At 44.1% G+C, this 19723-nt stretch overlaps 1 protein-coding gene across 1 annotated transcript; it reads left to right on the top strand.

The window, feature by feature from the left end:
- Positions 1 to 1054: 1054 nt before the first annotated feature.
- On the top strand, positions 1055 to 13132 carry DYNLT3 (dynein light chain Tctex-type 3). The gene is made up of 5 exons (XM_054973101.1): positions 1055 to 1199; positions 3253 to 3294; positions 4534 to 4657; positions 8175 to 8252; positions 11576 to 13132. Exons 1-5 carry the CDS (start codon positions 1170 to 1172, stop codon positions 11650 to 11652), a joined length of 351 nt encoding a protein of 116 aa, XP_054829076.1. The 5' UTR covers positions 1055 to 1169; the 3' UTR covers positions 11653 to 13132.
- The last annotated feature ends 6591 nt before the right edge of the window (positions 13133 to 19723 follow it).

Below are 19723 nucleotides of genomic sequence, written 5' to 3'. Positions count from 1 at the left end.
AAATTCTAGCCAACAAAATAGGAAGGCCAATAACTAAGACTAGAGTTGTCTTTCATAATTTTGTAGGAGTACTCAGTCACATTTTTAGTGTAGTCCATAAAAGGCAACCTTGGGCTGCTTCCATGTGGAGGGTTTGGCTGGAGAGTATTTTTTTTTTTAGCTTCCACAGGACATCATGTTGGAATCATTCTCTTTCCAGGTCTTCCCGCTTCTCAACATGCTTTTTATCAAACCTGCTTTGGCCTTATCTTTTTGGAGTAAAGCATGTCATCTGGAAGAAATGGTGCACATTTTCCCACCCTACTACATCAGAGCCATTTTCCTACTATCAGAATTTTTTCCTGCTGCACTACTGAGAGGCTTGTTCAGGTGTTTTTAATCAACTATCACTATAGCACTGCAGTATTATAATGCTCTATTGCTACTTCTTTCAAACTTTAATCAAGTCATTATGGCACTATAGGACATATGTGAAGAAAAATAACAAAGGAGTGGTGGTGGTAAGTCAGCACAACTGCCATTTTGACCACATCCAGGAGAGCCAATGTGCAGCTAATGCAGATCACATGTAGTCAGGAAAAAAATCCATCTTGTAGAATTATCATAGAAGCACTAATACTACTTTTCTCCTGACCTTTTCAAAGCATGGACCTGGCACACATGCATCTTCTTCCCACAAAGATTTTCATTAGAATAGAAGCTGGCAGTTTTATGCTTTCACAGCTTAGTTCTGAAAAACCAGGGAAGTGATGTTTAGTTTGTTAAATTAATAGATTAAAAATCTTTCGATTTATTAAACTGGTGCCGCTGATTAAACAGGAAGCAATTTAAATTTTCATATATACACATATTCGCGCCCTCTATGTATATGTGTGTGTGCGCGGATAGGCTGAGTAAACCAGTCTGCACACACTCAGATTATTATTAGGTCGGATGAATTTAGGTTTAGCACAGAAGACGAATTCCGGTAAGGAGTGATGCCACACCCACAAGCATTCCCAGCGGTTTAGCAAAGCAGTTACCCCTTTCAGCCGGCAGGAGGAGCTACAGAAAAAGCTGCCGTCCCTCCCACTGAGAGAAGGCGGGGCTGCTGAACTAAACTCAATACAGGCTTCTGGGCCGCCAACGCCAAGAATAAGGACGGTGCTACCTTAGCAGCTTCCGTGGACATGGAGGAGTTTCACCCGCACAACGATGAGGTAATTTGCCCTTTCTTCTCACTCAGCGCTGCCCAGGAATTTCCCCCCTGGTCCCTGTCCCCTCCCGCCCCACGCTCGCCTCAATGTCAGCCCCAGGGCGGATTGATATTGCTCTTCAAGGCGACTTTCTGTGCGGCTGGCGTTTTCTTGGTTGCAGGATGAGTAAACGAAGAGAGCCCTCCGCCAGCCCGTTCTGTGTTTAGATAGTCTGTCGATGGGCGAAAGCCGCTCCTGCCTGCCTGCATTTCATACAGCCGCCCGCTTGAAAAGCAGGCGAAATGCCCTGTCAAGAGGAAGGCGAGGCTCTATGGTAAAAGCAGCCGAGCCAAATCTCGAGGACACAGGCCTGGATGAAGTGACAGATCAAGGCAGATTCTTCAGGACACGCGCTGCTTCAGCTCCGAGCTCCCACCTCCGAACTGATGTGAGACCAAGTCCGTTCCCAGAGCTCTTGTATTAAACGCTGCACAGAAGGACGATGTGTATTTCTGCAGAGAGCGATGATTGTTGTTCACACTGATCAGGAAGCAGAGCTCTTCAGACTCTCCATTGGTTCTCATCCCCTGGCTTTTCTTACGACTTTTTAGTTGAGATCCCCATCTACCTGCTACTGGCTCATATTGGGCCTACTCCAAATCCCACAAATAAGGACATATATACAGATCATGTGGATGGTTGCTTATTTATTTATAGTTTCAGGTGGGTAGCCATGTTGGTCTGCTGTCAAAGAGCAAGATCTGGGTCCAATAGCACCTTAAAGACCAACTAGATTTCCAAGGTATAAGCTTTCAAGAGTCAAAGCGTTGAGTCTCAAAAGCTCATGGCATGAAATCTTACTTATTTACTTCATTTATCTTTCAGTTTTCTTGCTGATTACAGAATATTAAAAATTTCAAACATAATACATCCAATAAACAATGCAATAGGACTAGGACAATGTAAATAGAAAATTATCTAAAGCATAATATGTGATAATGTAGAGAGTGAATTAAAAGGTAGATGTGCAGTAAAGGCAGCATGATACATACAATAAACAGTGGAATAGACCGAAAGCCTGTTATTTTGTAAAACCTTTCTCTTGGACTGTTTTTTTTAAAAAACGTAATTCTAATCCCTTTATCAAAATAGTTTCCGGACTATTTCTGTTTTTCACATTCTTTGGAATGATAGAAGAGAGGGAGCCTTTCTCACCTCAGGCAAGCTGTTCCATAAGATGACAGCCACAACTGTATGGGCAGTTGCTGATCTTAGTTGTAGGGTAGCACCCTCAGAAAGCTTTGCTGAAATGAGCAAAGCTGATGTAGTGGAGCATAGCGGCAGAGTTGATCCTGCAGGTATGTGGATCCAAGGCCATTATGGGATTTGTAGGTACCCAATATCTTGCACTGAATGGTTACTGAATGGTAACCAGTGGAATGACTGCAGAATGGGTGGAATACCATGCTCAGCGTAGCTCTGGATATTTAACTCAATTGCAACATTCTGTACAAGTCAGAGTTTCCAAGTTGACTTTAAGGGCAGACTCATGTAGAGTGTATTACAGTAGTCATATTTTGAGGTTACCATGACATGGATCCACAAAACCAGATTGGCTGGATCAGGGTAGGTAGATCCTTTTTTAAAAAAAGACAGCATGTTTGAGAAACAGAGCCAGTTTGGTGTAGTGATTAAGAATGCAGAACTCTAATCTGGAGAACCAGGTTTGATTCCCCACTCCTCCACTTGAAGGAGCTCTTTCAGCCTCACCCACCTCACAGGGTGCTTGTTGTTGTGGGGATAATAATAACATACTTTGTAAACTGCTCTGAGTGGGTGTTAAAGTCATCCTGAAGAGCGGTATATAAATCGAATGTTGTCAAATATTATTATTAACATTTTTTATGTGATGTGCATCAATTTCTTGAGCAGGTGAAAGAATCAAAATGGATGAAGATGATAGACATATTAACTGCATTTGGGAGAATTGTATGAGAGTTTTTCCAGGAATTTTTTTGCTATGATTCATTTTTCTTCCCAAAACAGTATGACATGCTGTTTTTCGATGTTGTTACAGGTTACTTTCAACACTGAAGAAGCCCACAATATCATTAAGGATGTAAGTTGTACATTTTAATATGCTTTTTTGATTAGTGCTGTTTCTTCTCTATTTCTGTAATAACATTAGGGAAATATGGGCATCCTTGAAAGAGTTGTTCAATATATTTATGCAAAGTTCTGAATATTAGATATCAAAGATCTTGTAAATGGTCAAGACAACTGGATTCAATTATCTCTAATCTAAATAGCAGTAAATATTATGCTCATGTTTTGTTGCATTCTGCTCAGGTGAACACATAATTTGTAATAGAGAGTGATTCTGTAATCCTGCATAAGTGGGCTGTATAAATCTCATTGAAGACAATAGGATTTAAGCAGCCAAACTTTATGTTGAATTGCAGCCCAAAATGTCCTGCAGGATCATTGTGATATATTGTCAAATTCTGAATATTCAAACTGTGTAATGACTGGCAAGTGCAGGAAAAACCAACAATTCATCCGTTTTTAAAAATCAAGCTTGCATTCAGGAGTAGCATTTCCAATTTGATGCGGACACCACACACACTCCCTTTTCTTCTCCCTCAGCTAATGCTGTTTTGATGATCAGCCCAGTAGCTGGATCTAATGAAGTGGAAGGTTAGAGGAGAAAAGATTTGATAATGAAACATTCCAGATACGTAGCAATAATTGTAATGAACGTAGGGCTCCAGCACAGCTGGATAGAATGGAAAGAATAGAGCAAAACGACAGCTCAGAGAGAGATCAGGGATTAAACCTAGATGCTCATGAACTACAGCTCCAGTGATGCTGTAGGCATGTCTCTGTGCTGTTGCTACATTAACATTTGTTTCTGCAACTATTTTTGTTGGCTGAGTATAGGATTGTGATTGTGTCACTCTGGCATTAGCCCTGGCAGAGCAGCCACCCAACATAACAACACCTAAAGATTGCCCTTCCCAAATTTCATCATGTGACAAAAACTCAGAACTATAGCATTAACAGGATAACACACACAGTGGAATATTTTAGTCGCACTTCGACTCAACTACATTCTTGCTAGATTTTCTTGTACATTCTGTTTCTGCTATTTTTTTCCCATTGAGGTGGGTGGTGCATACATACACTTTTCTAAGACTTACCCCAGTGAATTGGGGTTCTAAGTTTTAAGAGCTGCAACTTGGGATAAGGGACAAATTAGAAACCATCTGTGACATTTGAGCTGCTTTGCAGACATTGTGGGCATGAATTCAAAGTATAAATGGATTAATTAGCTTTTTATTATTTTTTCCATATTCAGTGCATAGAAGGTGTACTGGGCAAGGCAGATTACAATCATGACAAAGTAAATCACTGGACTGCTGCTATAGTAGAACAATCTCTAACACATCTGGTAAAGCTGGGGAAAACATATAAATACATTGGTAAGTATAAGCATGTATATTCAGATTTATGTTGTTTCTCGCTAAATCTAAATGGTTTTAAGGTTGGCTTCTGGAGGGAGGAGATACCCTACAGGTGATAGACAATGTTCCATACATTTTTCCCTCTGGCCAAGAACACTGAAGGCTGTCTTGATCTGTTCTCTTACGGACTTTTATTGTAATAAGAGTAATGTAGAGCTCAGATCTAAAAGATTGGGATTGGTTCAAGCCTGCTTTTTCACTGAATCTTGCCCAATTTCCCTGCCTACTCTCCCCCCCCCACCCCGGCTTTTATACATACAGGTTCCATAATACCCAACATAGTATTTTTGAGTAGTCAAAAGGGACCTCTCTTTTCGTGTTCATCAGCAGGAAAGCTGGTTGGATCCAACCCTGGGGCTCAAATTTTAGTTCTGCATAGACATAGTGAGTGATTTTCAGCACTTGTAAAAATAATTACAGATTATTACTTAGTAAGTTCTACAAATCAAGGGAACTTGCTTCAAGTGATGGGGCTACTGGGGACATGTAAAACCTATTTAAATTGTAGGTATGTACTTCTTCAGACAGACACATATAGCAAGGAAGGATGTAATGAAAGCATAAGTTTTGCTAACCCTAACTGGGAAGCACAGAACTCAAATTACTGGGGGGTGGGGTGCCAGGGGTCTTGTCGCCTACCTTCTTAATTACTGTTCCAGTGGTATCTTAGTCAAGGGCCTCTGTGCCCTCTGCCTGGATCTTTATACTAGGTCTCTTTGTGATAGTATTCCTACTGAGGAGGGCAATCTGCTCTCTAGCTCTGCACTGTTTTCTTTACTCTTTCCAGATCCATCATGTTATGACCCCAGGTAGAATATCTCTTTTAATTACGCCGTTGCCTATCTGTCCCTGCTCCTCCCAAACACACACACACTTTGTGAGCTAAGTCATAGTTTCTTGCCACATCCCAAGAGTCATAGCTGCTTCCAAATCTGCTACATACACTACTGGCTGAAGAAAATTTCCAGCCAAGTGGAATATGCATCACTAATTGCTTTAACTCATCCTTTATATCATGGGTAAAGTCAGTATCCGAAAAAGCCCTGGCCCCAAGGTGAGCAGCACTCATTCTTGAATCCTGGCAGTGAGCCAAAGAGACTTGGGGAGTCCAGCTCAAAGGCCGCCTGAAACTGAGCTGAGAGGAAGTCTAGATCCTGTCTAGTTTTGTTGAGGGAAAGGGGCAGATCTGCTGCTGCCAAAGAAGAAAGTTCTGTCCCTTCCTTTGAGCAGGACACTCGAGTAGGGTTGCATAAATTCCCTAAATAAATAAAGTGCTTAGATTTAACTGGGTTTCTCTGCTTTGTGAAGGTCCTAAATGAGAATAACAATGAAAATTTCCTTATGGACTTAAAGGAGTAACAAAAGGTTAGGGTTTATGTAGAACAGGATGTGCATGTCATTTTGCATGTCATTTTGTCACAGTGCAGAGAAGAGAAAGCCTTGTACAGAAATTTCACTGGCCAAGGGGAGTTTGATTAAGTATCATTTATTGTGTATCATGTGTCACTCTCATCCCCTTTCTCCATTGATAACCCTTCTCTTGGGGAAGTTCTGCATTGGATGAGCCCAGAATTAAGGGCATTTCCCCTTTTGAAAGCAAAGAGAAAGTGCTGCATGTTTAGAGTTCTGGAGAGGACAGGGAGAGGAATGATGAACCCAAAAATGCTCAAGGGTACATAGACTTAGTTCTCTCCGCTCATTGCAATTAAGAAGGAATGTTGGTACAGTTTGTAATCTGAACCAAAGAAGGCACAAGATTGTCAAGCACTTTCCTGATTGTTGTGCCTATGCCTGCATAAACCTGACTCACAATGATCACAGAATTATATAAATAAATTTTATAGCCCTTTGCAGTGGTAGGGATGCGACTTCTAGAGAATGGGGGAGGGGGCAACTTGTGAATTTCATTCAGGGCTTCCTACCTTTTCTCAGGGAGGCACCATACCGTGGAAAAGAACAGTTCTAGAAAATGCAGGTGCTAGATTGTCAAGTGAATAAGATTCAGTTCTTGGAAGTGTAATTTTCTTGACAGTTTCTTTTTAAAACATTGTATTTGTTTTAAGCACAGCAGGCCCCACAATGTACCTTTGCCATACCTCATACTTGGCTGGTTTGTCTTCGAGGAGCAATAAAGCTATACTTATTTAGAAGGTAGTTGGCTACTATCAGAGAGATCATTTTACCCAAACACCACTAATTATCCTGCCCTAGAAAAATTACACGTTTTTAGTAAAGAGAGCCCATGTGGCATAGTGGCCAGTGTGACAGACTAGGATCTGCGCTACCCAGGTTTGATTCTTTACCGTGGAAGCTTTCTGGGTGACCTTGAACCACTCACGTATTCTCAGCTGAACCTTACCTTATAAGATTGTTACGAGGAAAAAATGGAAGCAAAGAGAATGATGTAAGCCATTTTGGGTCCACATTAAGGACAAGTTGGGATATAAATGAAGAAATATTTTTAAAAAGTAGATTCTGCATAAACCTAGTCTCAGGTTTTCTGAAAAGAACAGTCCACTTTTTTAAGATGGTCAGTACTTCATATTCCCTGAGAGAGCAGGATTAATTGGTAGTACATCTGTTTGGCACACAAAAGGTCTCAGGTTCAGTCCCTGGTATCTCTAGTTAAGAGGTAGTGGATGGTGTGAAAGACCTCAACACGAGACCTTGGAGAGCCACTGCTAGTCTGAGTAGACTGTAATGACACTGATGGACCCATGAACTTATTCAATATAAGAGCTTTTATGCGTTTTCAAGAGGAAATCTAAGAGATTTAGCAGTTAGATGCATTACACATATTTTGCCATAGAATAAATGAAACTTTTTTTTTGCTCTTTCATTCCCATTGAGCCTGTTCAATGATATAAAAAGTGAGCTGGTCTGAGTAATTTATCTCTTGCTTTATTAAGGTAATTTCTACTGGGCGGGTTCCTTGCATTTTCTCTCCCCCAGTCTCCTGTGTAGGGGCCATTTTAAAAGGTTTTTTTAAGTTGGCAATTGACATATCATTGTGTTCTCTAAATTTCCAGGTTGCATATTTTGTACAAAAAAGTCCCTAGGCCCTTTTCTTGCACACATATGAAGGGCAAGGTATATCTCCACAATAAAGGGGTTAGAAACTTAGAGTTTTAATGGAATGAAATCTGGGAATTCAGAGACCCTAATAGGCAGATTGTTAAAATGATATGTCAGTTGCTGATTTCCCCCCCCCCCAAAGCCCTCTAGTGGCAGGGGGAAATGGCCATAGAGGGGGACTGGAGCAGGACCAAGAAGATGTGGATCTTTTCTAAAACATTGCAGCAAAGCAGGTTTGGGAAAGATTGCAGGAAAGACAGGGTAAACCTGGGAACTGCAGGCAAGCACCCCAGTGCTGTGGAGAAGCAGCGGGGAAGCTCACCTCCCAGCATCCAAGCCAGGACAAACATCCCATGAGTAAGTGACTTAACGCGCACTGATTTTTTTCCCCATCCTCCAGTAACATGTGCAGTAATGCAGAAATGTGGCGCTGGTTTACACACAGCAAGCTCATGTTTTTGGGACACAACAACTGATGGTAAGTGCTGCCCCCACAGAAGCTAGGTAAATGGTTTCATGGGGGAAAGTAGCACATTTTCTCTCGTTATTAATATGAAAGACTATATATAATGATTAAAAAAGTGTTTGACTTGATAGTTAAAATAATTTGTATTGTCAGGAATTAAAATAATTAGGTCCAAACACAGTTGTAAATAATTTTCCCCCAACACTTTTTGTTTAAATGAAAAACAGCTATGAAAGAAAGCTAAATGGGAAGCAAATGTTTAACTGCCTACTGCTTTCCCATCTGAAAGGTGGGAAATGATAAAGGTCTGTTTATCTTTTTTGCCAAAAGTAGAAACACAACTTGGGAGGAGGGGGTTGAGTTTGAGCCGAGAAAGGCTGTTAGAGAAAGGGTTAAGCAGTCCCTTCTCCCACTGGTCCTCCATTTGAGGTAGCAGCTTCTCATGATGGCTATTGGCAAAGAAAAAATACACGAGGGGGAATGTTACATGCAATTGCATATAATCATATTGTTTTGGCCCTTACTGTCAGTGCCAGAAATGTTGTTAAATGGCTGTGGAGCTGCCTGTTCTGCAAAACAAATGAGTCCCTTTTCACATGGATTTTTGTTTTCATTTTACAGCCCTGATTTACAGGCAGTAACAGCTTGTACCTTATCATTTGCAGTCCGTCTGTCTCTTAGTTACAAAGGGACTGATTTGAAGCTAAAGCAGGGCAGAATGAATTATTAGCAGTATACTTCTTAAAGCAGAAAATGTTGTACTTTAGCTTACTATTTTTTATGAATGTGCATATTGGCCTGTTCAATGAAGGTTTCATTGCTTTATACACATACTGAGAAAGCCCATTTGTAAAATCTGCATATTAGGCAATCATTAGAAAAAGTGTGCTGTAGCACAGTGGTTAAGTGGTTGGGTTGCAAATCAGCACTCTGCTAGTTTGAATCTCACTACTGCCATGAGCTCAGTAGGTGGCCTCGGGTAAGCTATTCTTCTCAGCCCCAGCTTCCTAGCTGTGCAGATAATAATGACACTTACTTTGTTCACCACTCTGAGTGGGGCACTAATCTGTCTAAAGTGCAATATATACGCGCAATTGTTACTATTATTAAAACAGTAATGTATTTGTTCATCTGTTTGGTATACCTGGAAAGCAAAAGGAGATTGGTCAGCCCATTTCATTCTCAGTTGCCAACCTGGCCTTAACAGTAAGCAACATTTCTTTCCATTTTGGAGGCACGCCAAGGAAAAGAAAAAAACATTTCATTGTCAGAAAACGCTAAAATAGTTACCAAATAATTTGCTGATGATAAAGATTAAAGAGTTTTGTAGGTGATAAGTCATAAATGCTCACAGGTTCTGTGGCTGATAAATACTTACATTAATATTGACCTAGTTTCCTCCTCCATCCAAATAAAACAAATGAATAATTATTTGTTAAACAGATATCCCTTGTGAAATATGTGCAGAACAATTTTGTTCTGACATTTGAGCTTTATGGGAGGGGGCTGTATTCCGAGGTGATAGCTGTGCAATCTGATCCTAAACAGAAGTAAGGCTCACTGTGTTCAACAAGGCTTACTCCCAAGTACATATACATAAGATTGCAGCCTTGGCAGAAGAAAAAGAAGCATAGCACTGAACACTCTGCTAAATGTAGAGAAAAAGGGATTTGACAGTGTCAGGACTGTTTCTGTAGATACATTCAACAGATGTGGAGTCACTCTAGCCTCTTGACTTCATCTGAATGATATTCAAGTTCCATGCACTCTCGGGATCAAAACTGTGTAGTTGTAAGTACCAATGAGAGATTAGAGATTATTCTCATGAAAAAATAGAGTGATCTTATTAGGGCAGAAATTGCTGAGTGTTAAACTCTGTTCTGTGTCTCAGCATTTCCATTCCAAATCCATTCGTGCAAAAATGAAAAAGACCAGCTGGTTGAGACCAGATAGATTATTTTTCCTTATGTGAGTCGGTGTACAAACACTGCAACATCTACTTTGCCATCAAATAGGAGTCAGGATTTTGATTTATTGCAATGAATTTAGTATTTGTGCTCTGTAGGGGCCAACTACACAATACATTTTTAATGAGTACAGCATGTGGAGCTCCAAAATGGGGCAACTAACTCCACTCTCAGGAGCAATTTCAGCTAGGAAATAGTATGTCAGAGTAGGGGAGACATTAATCACAACCTAAACTGGGCCCTGCAGACTTCTAAAATATTCCCCCCAGCTGCTGTTGGGAAAGTGTATCATGTAATTTGGGCTAAGTTGCATGGTCTAAGGAAGCAATATTCAGTGTTCTGCCATGACTTACAGTATTTAGATTTTGCTATGCTGCTTAGTGATAGTTGAAGCCTGGATTGGAGGCAAAGCTCCCAACAGATATGGAGAGTACTTTCATGCCTTTGGCTTTGGTGCAGGAAGCGGACTCTGTCTTCTGTGCTGTGTGAAAACAGCAGCCCCAAGCAGTAGGGAAGTGCACTTTCTGGTTCCTGTGAGCCACAGCAGATGGGCACAGGGAGCTCCATGTTCAGAGCTCCCAGCATTTTTTTAAACGTAATTTTTTAAAATTTTCTGGCATGAAGGGGCTCGATTTAGATCAGCTGTGGCATGCAGAGAGGGGCATGCCATTTTCCTGAGAGCCCCACAAAAGAGAGAGCTCCCTGGGGTTATTTCAGGTCAGGGAAAATGTACAGGGGGAAAGGCTTAACCTTTTCCCTTATGTCACAGTTCCCCCATGTGCCTGAATAGTTTTTTTTTTAAAAAAAACATTGGGAGCTCCAAACATGGACGCACAACTGATTTGGCCCTGAGTTAAGCAGAAACAGGCCTTTATTGAGCAGAGAGTGGTTTGGAACAATAATGGACTTAGGGAAGCTGACCCTAGGAACCAGTTTCCCCAGGGCTGGACATGGCTGCTGGTAGGAGTGGAAATCATAAAAAATCCTCACCCATCATTCCCTTCTACTGATGGATCACTGGATTCAACTCAAGTGCTGTAATGAAGAGGCATAGAGATCGTGTGTTCTGCATAGAGAATCATGTTGCTCATATGTAAATTAGCAATAGGCCCATGGTCAGACGTATGCTTCGTACATTGTTAAACTATTTCCCATTACTTTTTTGAATTTTTGCCTGAACATGTTTAATCAGATGTAAGCCCACAAAGGAATTTATTTCCTGCTAAGTGTGCTCATGCTTCCAGTGCTACATACCAGTGCATTTCTGTTTAGCTGGGAATATGTTCTGTTTGTGGTCTTGATGGGTTTCCCATTCAAGAATGAAAAGAAAACCTGACTACCTGTTTTTTTTTCTTAAATCCATTATAGGTACCTGCACGGTCAGATGGGAAAATCGAACTATGAACTGTGTTGTGAATGTTTTTGCTGTAGCGATTATCCTGTAGCAAGCTGAACAAGCTACATTAAGTTACGCCAAAGCCTTTAAGAACAAACTATCAAACACAGCACATTGTAACAACTATTAAATAGTATAATATTTATGCACTAGAGGAAGTGGTATGAAGTTTCTGCACAAAGTATATATGATGGCAAAATATTATTATTCAGTATAGTGGCTGAAAGCTTCCTAAAGGCAAAGCTTAAGCATTCTAAGTCTGTGAATCCCCCCCCCCCGCTCTTAAGAATATACATGCTTGCACAAAAGCACCAAAACCACCATTCAAGGGGGCTTAAAAGAAACGTATTTGTTAGAAGGAAGAGAATATGAAATATATATATAAATTGTCAGTGAAGAGCAACTTCTAGACTGTTGCAGAGACTTCCTTGGAAGATTTTTAGAGGTTCTTCAATAGAATGGCAGATAAGATGCCCTAAAGGATGGCTTGTCCATCATACAGACATTCTTCTGCAAAGTGGAATAGCAAGAGAGTGCTAGTTTGTTCTAGGGCCTATATTCTGATGGTGAGGCCCAAGCCAGTCCCTCATGTGAACTGAAAGAACACTCTCAGCATGCATGGATTCCATATCAGATGCTGTGGATTTTCTCAAGGATGCAAAATATTCCCTCAGAGTAGTATGTTTGATTGTCATGGTTTTAGGGTTGCAAAGTAGGATATTTCATAGTGCTTGTATATAATATTTGATAGACCAAACACGACAAGAGAATGGAAAAATAAACATATTTTAAAATTATGTTGTTCTGCCATTAGGTCACAAACAGTGCAGTCTGATACAGACTCAATTGGTTTAGACTGGAGTTACTCTGCTTAGGATTGCACTGAAAATATCTACAGGCCAAAGTACCTATTTTTCTCATACAGGGCATGAATTCCTGCAAGCAAATGTTCCTGTGATCCTGGAATCAGTAGCCAGCATCACATAATTTTATATGAAGGCATTGCCCTTAAGACATACTTCCCAATTTAGGAAAATTAAGTTACCTCAGTCTGCAGTATTTAATAGTGATTGACAGCTCAATCTTACATCAACAGAATGTGAGGAAAAGAGTACCTGCAGCTCTGTCATCGCAGCATCACAAAGCACGTATGGCTGCATTATAGTAATCTGTGCGTGAAAAGAGTTACATGCACAGATATTTACAACTGGGATATAAAAGATTAGCAAAACTCTTTTATCTTCATTATCTGACATATCTTTTAGCAGAATATCTTGTTTACATCTTAAGATGCACTTATTAAAAGTCTAATAAAGCACTGTGTCATTTATGAAATAAGTGTGATTGCGTTATTATACACACATACTTGGGTGTAAGGTATGTTGAACTCAGAGAGACTAGCTTCCAGGTAATGTTAATGGACTGTACATCTGAATTATGCCTAGGAATGTTGATATAAGATGTTAAAAATAAGGCTGCATGTCTGCTTATGGGAGAGTAAAATGTGTTGAATGCCGCGGAACTATAAACAAACATGAACAGAATTGGGCTGCATGTATTTTTATTGCCAGATCTCAAAAAAAAAATTTAAAGTTCAGTGCCAGTCAAATGATTAATCCTTGAAAAACTGAGCAGATTTAGGTACATTACACTGGTACATTAAACATTTGGTATTTTGAAAGTGTCAGGCTATGGATGACAGGCTATGGCAGATAGCCCCTGTACCATCATAGCAAGAATCCAGGCTCTTGGTTAGAAGGTTTTATTCAGGAATCAGATCATTTCCACAGATATGTCCGTAGAATTACTCAGAAGCAAGGGAAGCAGCTAAGCAGTAAGAATAGGTTGACAGGAATGGCAACGTGGGAAAAACCTCCCTCTTAACGCACACATTTACTCCTTCCCCCTCCCATCAGTAAAACAGGACTTTTGGCGTGAACCCATCCTGAGAACGTCTCACATATGTGTCACATAATCTCTGAGTAAATGTAATTTTTTGTTTTTTGTGTTATTGAGACCAAATATTTTCATTAGCCATTGGATTTTTAGGCTGCTGCTTTATATATTTGAAGATAAAATTATGCTGAATTCTGCAGAATTATGGAATTCTGACACAGGATGGTGGGTGTAACTCAAAATATACTACTTTGGCAAGATTGTACTAGAAATTATTCTGGTATTAATTTGTCTTAAAATAGCTACACTTTCTTTTCCCTAAAAATAAAAGTTCATCTTCGTTCTTCTGTGCCTCCACACATGGGGACTGCGCAGGCGCAGGCCAGCCGCCGGAGAATTTTCTAGAGCTTCCATGGCTCCGAAGGGGCCGTTTGTCGCGCGCCTCAGCGACCGTTTTCCCGCCCAAACGGTCACGTGATCCTCCAGCGACCAACGGCCCCTTCCCTCAGTTCTCTTCTTGCCGCCGCTTGGAGAGAACGTGAGCTTCGTTGCTCTGTGCTTTTTTGTGCTTCGTGCTTTATTCTGACTGATTGCTTGGCTTTTGACTTCGGACTTCGTGACTTCGACTATTCTTCAGATCTCGTTTTGGACTTTGTTGTGGACTCGGTAATTTGACTCGGACTGTTTTTGACCTTCCTTTCGCGTGCCCCTGAAGATGGCCTCAAAGGCTCTCTTCAAGCATTGCCTCCAATGCCACACGAAAATGGCCAAGACCGATGGCCATGAACTGTGCCTGTTTTGTTTGGGGGAGACCCATAACGTGTCGGCCTGTAAGATTTGCCAGGGCTTCACCAGCAAGGCCCGGCAGGAGCGCAAGGCCCGACTGAACTCCTCCCTGTGGCAGAAGGTCATGTCCGGAGGCGCTCCGTTGCCCTCCCCCAAGGCCGGCCCTAGCCCCTCTGCCGAACGGCATTCAAGAGCTGGCTCAGTGGCCTCCGCGAGGTCGGGGTCGAAACCGCGTCCCCCGAGTACCTCGGCGTCGAGAGCGGCCTCTCCGGCGCAGGGACCGGTGCGGCCGCCCCGTAGCGCGTCATCTACCAGGTCGGATCCGAGACCTACGTCGGAACCGAGGATCCTGGTACCGAGTCCCCGGTCGGAACCGACGTCGGGATCGGTTCCGATGAAGCCTAAGAGGTCGAAGCCGAGGTCCCCTTCGAAGGCGAGGAGCGCGTCGGTTCCGAGGTCTTCTTCGGAACCAGCGAAGAAGAAGAAGAAGAAGACCAAGCATCATCGGTAGCCGCGTCCCGCTCCTCAGGAGGAGGTCATCGTGCTTCCTCACACGCCTTCCCCTCATCTGGGCTCCCCTGAGCCAGAAGGCATCTCCGTGCCGGTGCCGGATCCGATGGCCTTCGAGACGGTGCCCGCAGAATTCTCGTCGGGGCCGGAGCCGAGCCCGCGCCGTCGGAGCCGACCATCGCCTGCCCTTCGGTCGCCGAGGCTGGAACCGAGCCCGTCTCCTCGTCGGAGCCGTCCGTCGCCTGTCCGTCCGTCTCCACCTCCGGTCGGTCGTGAGCGGCATGGTTCCGGGGACAGTGTCCGATCTGTCCGGTCCACTGCGTCCCGGCATCGGCAGGCTTCCTACCTCCCCTCGCCATACCGTTGCCAATGGGAGGGGGCACCTGCGGGCTTCTCCGTGTCGGAACCGAGGCCTTCGACATCGAGGTCGGCGTGGGCTCCCCCTCCACTCCAGGTTCCGGAATCCCAGCTCGGTTCCGATGAGGAGGATGTGGAGAGCTTTGGCGGCTACCAGTCGGAGTCCTGGTCCGAACCGTCGCCAGCTGAGGAGCTAGTGCCATCTGCGGACTCGCCATTCGAGGACCTCCGCATCTACGCCGACCAGATGGCAAGGATGGCCAAGGCTCTCGAGATGGATATCTCTTCAGCAGCCCCCCAGACCAAGGACAAGCTCCTCAAGCGTATCTATGGGGATAATCCGGCGTCCGTTGGCTTCCCCATGCTCGAGGGTATTGAGGAGATTGTGGAGAAGGTGTGGCAGGTGCCCTGTGATCAACCTCCAACATCCAAGCGCATCGAGCAGCTTTACAAGATCAAGCAGGGCACCTGGCCGGCGTTGGTGAAGCACCCTCCACCTTCCTCCTTGGTCACAGAGGAGTTCAACCCCCGACGATCGGGTCACTCCTCGGTGCCTGCCGATAAAGAGGGCAAGAAGCTTGATGCCATGGGCAGGCGCCAGTACATTGTGGCTTCGCTGGGTCTGAGGATTGCCAACTACCAGACCATCATGCCAGGGTACCAACAGTACCTCTGGGAGAAGTTGGCATCCTACACTCAAGACCTCCCACCTGAGCAGAGGGCTGTCGTCTCCCTGTTGCAGACAGAGGCTGTCCGGCTGTCTAAACAACAAATGAATGCTGGGAGCCACGCTGCCGACACTGCTGCTCGGGGAATGGCTTCGGCGGTGGTCCTCAGGCGCCACTCCTGGTTGCGGTCTACGGCCCTGTCCCAGGAGGTGCGTTCCAGGGTGGAGAGCATGCCCTTTGAAGGGGACTCGCTGTTCTCCAAATCGACCGACGAGACCCTGAAAAAGAAAAAAGAGGACAGGCAGACGGCGCGGTCCTTGGGGCTGGCTCCTGCGGACAAGCCCTCCTCCAGGCCACGGTACGCTCCCCGGTCCGGCCCTTACCACTACCAGGGCAGATACCAGCAGCAGCGGCCGGGCTACCAACAGTATCCTGCCTACCAGCAGCGGCCTTACCCTCCCGCACAACAGCAGAGGAGGCGTCGGCCCTTCAAGCGTCGTCCGGCACAGCAACCGGCCCAGCAGAAAGATCAGCAGGGCGCCGGGAGGCAGTACTGACGGGTCGCGCCAGCCGTATCCCCGAACTTTTCGGACAGACTGAGTCCACTCCTCTCTGAGTGGGAGTCAATAACATCTGACTCATGGGTCTTAACGATTGTTGAACTGGGATACGGGCTGGAGTTTGTTGAGCTGCCTAGATGCAGTTCACCCCTGACAGCTGTCAATAACACTATGGCCGAGCTGGATGCGGAGATCGTGTCGCTCTTGGCCAAGGGTGCTGTGGAAGAATTGCCCTATGAGGACTCTGTAAAGGGATTCTTCTCTAGGTTCTTCCTGGTCCCTAAGAAGGATGGGGGCTTACGTCCCATCTTGGATCTGAGGGGCCTTAATGCCTTCCTCAAGGTGGCCAAATTCAAAATGGTAACGTTGGCGGCTGTGATCGCCTTGCTGAAACAGGGGGATTGGTTTGCGGTTCTTGACTTAAAAGACGCATACTTTCACGTGGGCATACGGAAGGAGCACAGGAAATACCTGAGCTTTGTTTACCGGCAAAGGGTTTTCCGGTATAAGGTGCTCCCCTTTGGCCTGTCCACTGCCCCACGAGTGTTCACGAAATGTGTGGCCCCGGTGGTTTCCTTCCTACGGGAAGAAGGCTGTACCATCTTTCCGTACCTCGATGACTGGCTCATCGTGGCTGAATCGGAGTCTAGGCTAGTGCAGCACATTGGCTTGGTACTTAGCACTTGCCAACGCCTGGGGCTTCTGGTGAACTTGGAGAAATCCAAGCTGGTGCCCAGCTGCAAAGTGTCCTACATTGGTGCACTGTTAGACTCTGTGGAGGGTAAGGCTCTGCTTCCCTTGGAGAGGGCTCGGTCCCTAAAGGGTCTGGTGTCCATGTTTAAAAGGAACCGATTCCAGTCTGTGCGCACTATCCAGTGCTTACTAGGGCATATGGCAGCGGCCACCTCTGTGGTGCCTTTCGCGCCTTCCATCTCTCGCAGGATATCTCACTGCCTGCATTCTTTCCTCAACCTTCCTCTAAGGGGGAAAAGGCCCTTCATTCCCTAGACTTGAAGAGGGCCCTAGCCTATTACCTGGATAGGACAAAGGAATTCCGCACCTGTCCTCACCTGTTTGTATGTTTTGGGGCCAAGGACAAGGGTAACAGGGCTTCCTCACAGACCCTGTCTAGGTGGATTGTGGCGGCCATTAGCAAGGCCTATTCCCTGGCAGGGGTGGCTTGCCCGCTTCATGTCAGAGCCCACTCCACGCGGTCCCAAGCATCCTCTTCGGCACTCCTCAGGGGGGTGCCCCTGGTTAACATTTGTAAAGCAGCCACATGGTCCTCTGCAGACACCTTTGTCAGGCATTACGCCATTGATGTCAATGCGGAGCAGGATGTATCTGTGGCCAAGGCTGTCTTACACTCCCTTTTTTCCTGAGGGAGTTTTGGAATGACTTTCTTGGCGTACCTGCTGGGTACCCTTGAGTGAAAGTGTGTATATATGTACCTGGGGGTGTGTATATATGTAAATATTGAGTATTTATGTGTCCTTACACAGTTTTTTGCATAGATGTATATATGCATATCTATTTATTGTTGTTCTTGTTTGTTCAATAAAATTGTGTTGGACTTCACCCCCGCCTTCCTTATTGTGTGAAGCTTGGTACACTCCCATGTGTGGAGGCACAGAAGAACGAAGATGAAAACAGGGTTAACATACCTGTAACTTATGTTCATCGAGTTCTTCTGTGCTGACACACAACCCTCCCTCCTACCCCGCTGTGAACTCCAATGCACAATACTGTGATGGCTGTAACGGATATTGGTGTTTTTAAGGTGTTATGGCTGACGTGTGTTGGTCAAGCGGCGGCAAGGGAGAACTGAGGGAAGGGGCCGTTGGTCGCTGGAGGATCACGTGACCGTTTGGGCGGGAAAACGGTCGCTGAGGCGCGCGACAAACGGCCCCTTCGGAGCCATGGAAGCTCTAGAAAATTCTCCGGCAGCTGGCCTGCGCCTGCGCAGTCCCCATGTGTGTCAGCACAGAAGAACTCGATGAACATAAGTTACAGGTATGTTAACCCTGTTATCTGCCTTAGCCATACTCTTTGCCTTTTGTATGATTAAGAGAATGATTACTAGAAACCTTTGATAAGTGATCAGTCCTACACCAGCCTCATATAAACTCAAGTTCTAAGTCTTTTTACCCGAGAATTTGCAGGAAAAAGCACTCGCACTGAATCCAGATCTGAGTAGTTCTTACATCACAAACCACAGGGAGCTTATATAGAGTGATTCCACACACATTGGATAATGCACTTCCAATCCTCTTTATAGATCATTTGGAATGGAATTTTTTTGTGTGCGGAACAAAAAATCCACCTCAAACGATAAAGTGCATTGAAAGTGCATTATCCAATGTGTGTGGAATCAGCCATAGAGTGCAGGGATGAAAAACCATGTTTCTGCCACCTTGTCTATTTCATAATGTTCCTCTGAGCATACAAAATGAAATTTAAGAATTAATATAGGTGCTAAAGGCAAGGTGCTATTTACTGTATTCTGTTTCCTTGGATGTATACTGACAAACCTATTCATAAGATGTTACTTCAGATCTGGACGGTATCTAGCTCTATCACTTCTCAAGAATGCTATTGCTAACCATATCTTAGAACAGTGCAAACACACACAAAAAGTCTGCTTAGTGTTACAGGAAGTGCATATTTCAGGCCTGCCAGTGCTAACCAAATAAACTCAAACCTATAAACATTACATATATTCTACATAACATACAAGACTGACATTAAACCTCATGACAAGTCCACAGATGGAAGTGAGTGCTTAGGACCAATGGAAGGGAGTGTCTTGTAAAGAAAATGAACAAGGAACTACAGTCCCACTCCCCACACCAAAGCAAGGAAGCACCTGTGCTGCTTTTGGGAAGCAGTAGTTTCATGTCATTATGCTCTGGAGTTTTGAAATTATAATTCATCACCTTTTGGTTTCAGTAATTATTCTTGAAAGCAAAGAGAGGAAGTACATCACAATGAAGTGGCAAAAACAGAACATTTATGAAAGCCTATGAGATGGCAGTGAAAGCCACTAAGAGTTCTATGTGGCTTCCATTGTGTCCACTAGCTGTCACCTGGCTCAGTTGTTTAGGATTGGATCTTTAACATCTCTTTTGCAGGGAACTCAGAAACGTATTGATTTGGTGATTAGCTATGACGTTTTTGGTAGTTATTTTGTGGATACAATCTTAAAACTCCACTGGGACCTGCCGGCCTCAATTGATACAGCATGTGAACTTGAGGTCCCTTGGTCGCCTTCAAGTTTGGTATTCGACCAGTTCAGCCAACTCTTCTAGGATGAGATGGACAGGAACCTGTATGCTGTGAAGTT

The sequence above is a fragment of the Eublepharis macularius genome, chromosome 3, assembly GCF_028583425.1.
Source record: "Eublepharis macularius isolate TG4126 chromosome 3, MPM_Emac_v1.0, whole genome shotgun sequence".
NCBI lineage: Eukaryota > Metazoa > Chordata > Lepidosauria > Squamata > Eublepharidae > Eublepharis > Eublepharis macularius.
The sequence above is the reverse complement of the archived record's forward strand: the minus strand, read 5'-3'. Positions and strand labels throughout refer to the sequence as shown.

Excerpts from the sequence above, each read along its gene's own strand:
- DYNLT3 (XM_054973101.1), top strand. The coding sequence starts at position 1,170 with ATGGAGGAGTTTCACCCGCACAACGATGAG. Across the intron at positions 1,200-3,252 it reads TTCACCCGCACAACGATGAG|GTTACTTTCAACACTGAAGA; the intron begins GTAATTTGCCCT and ends ATGTTGTTACAG. Across the intron at positions 4,658-8,174 it reads GAAAACATATAAATACATTG|TAACATGTGCAGTAATGCAG; the intron begins GTAAGTATAAGC and ends CCCATCCTCCAG.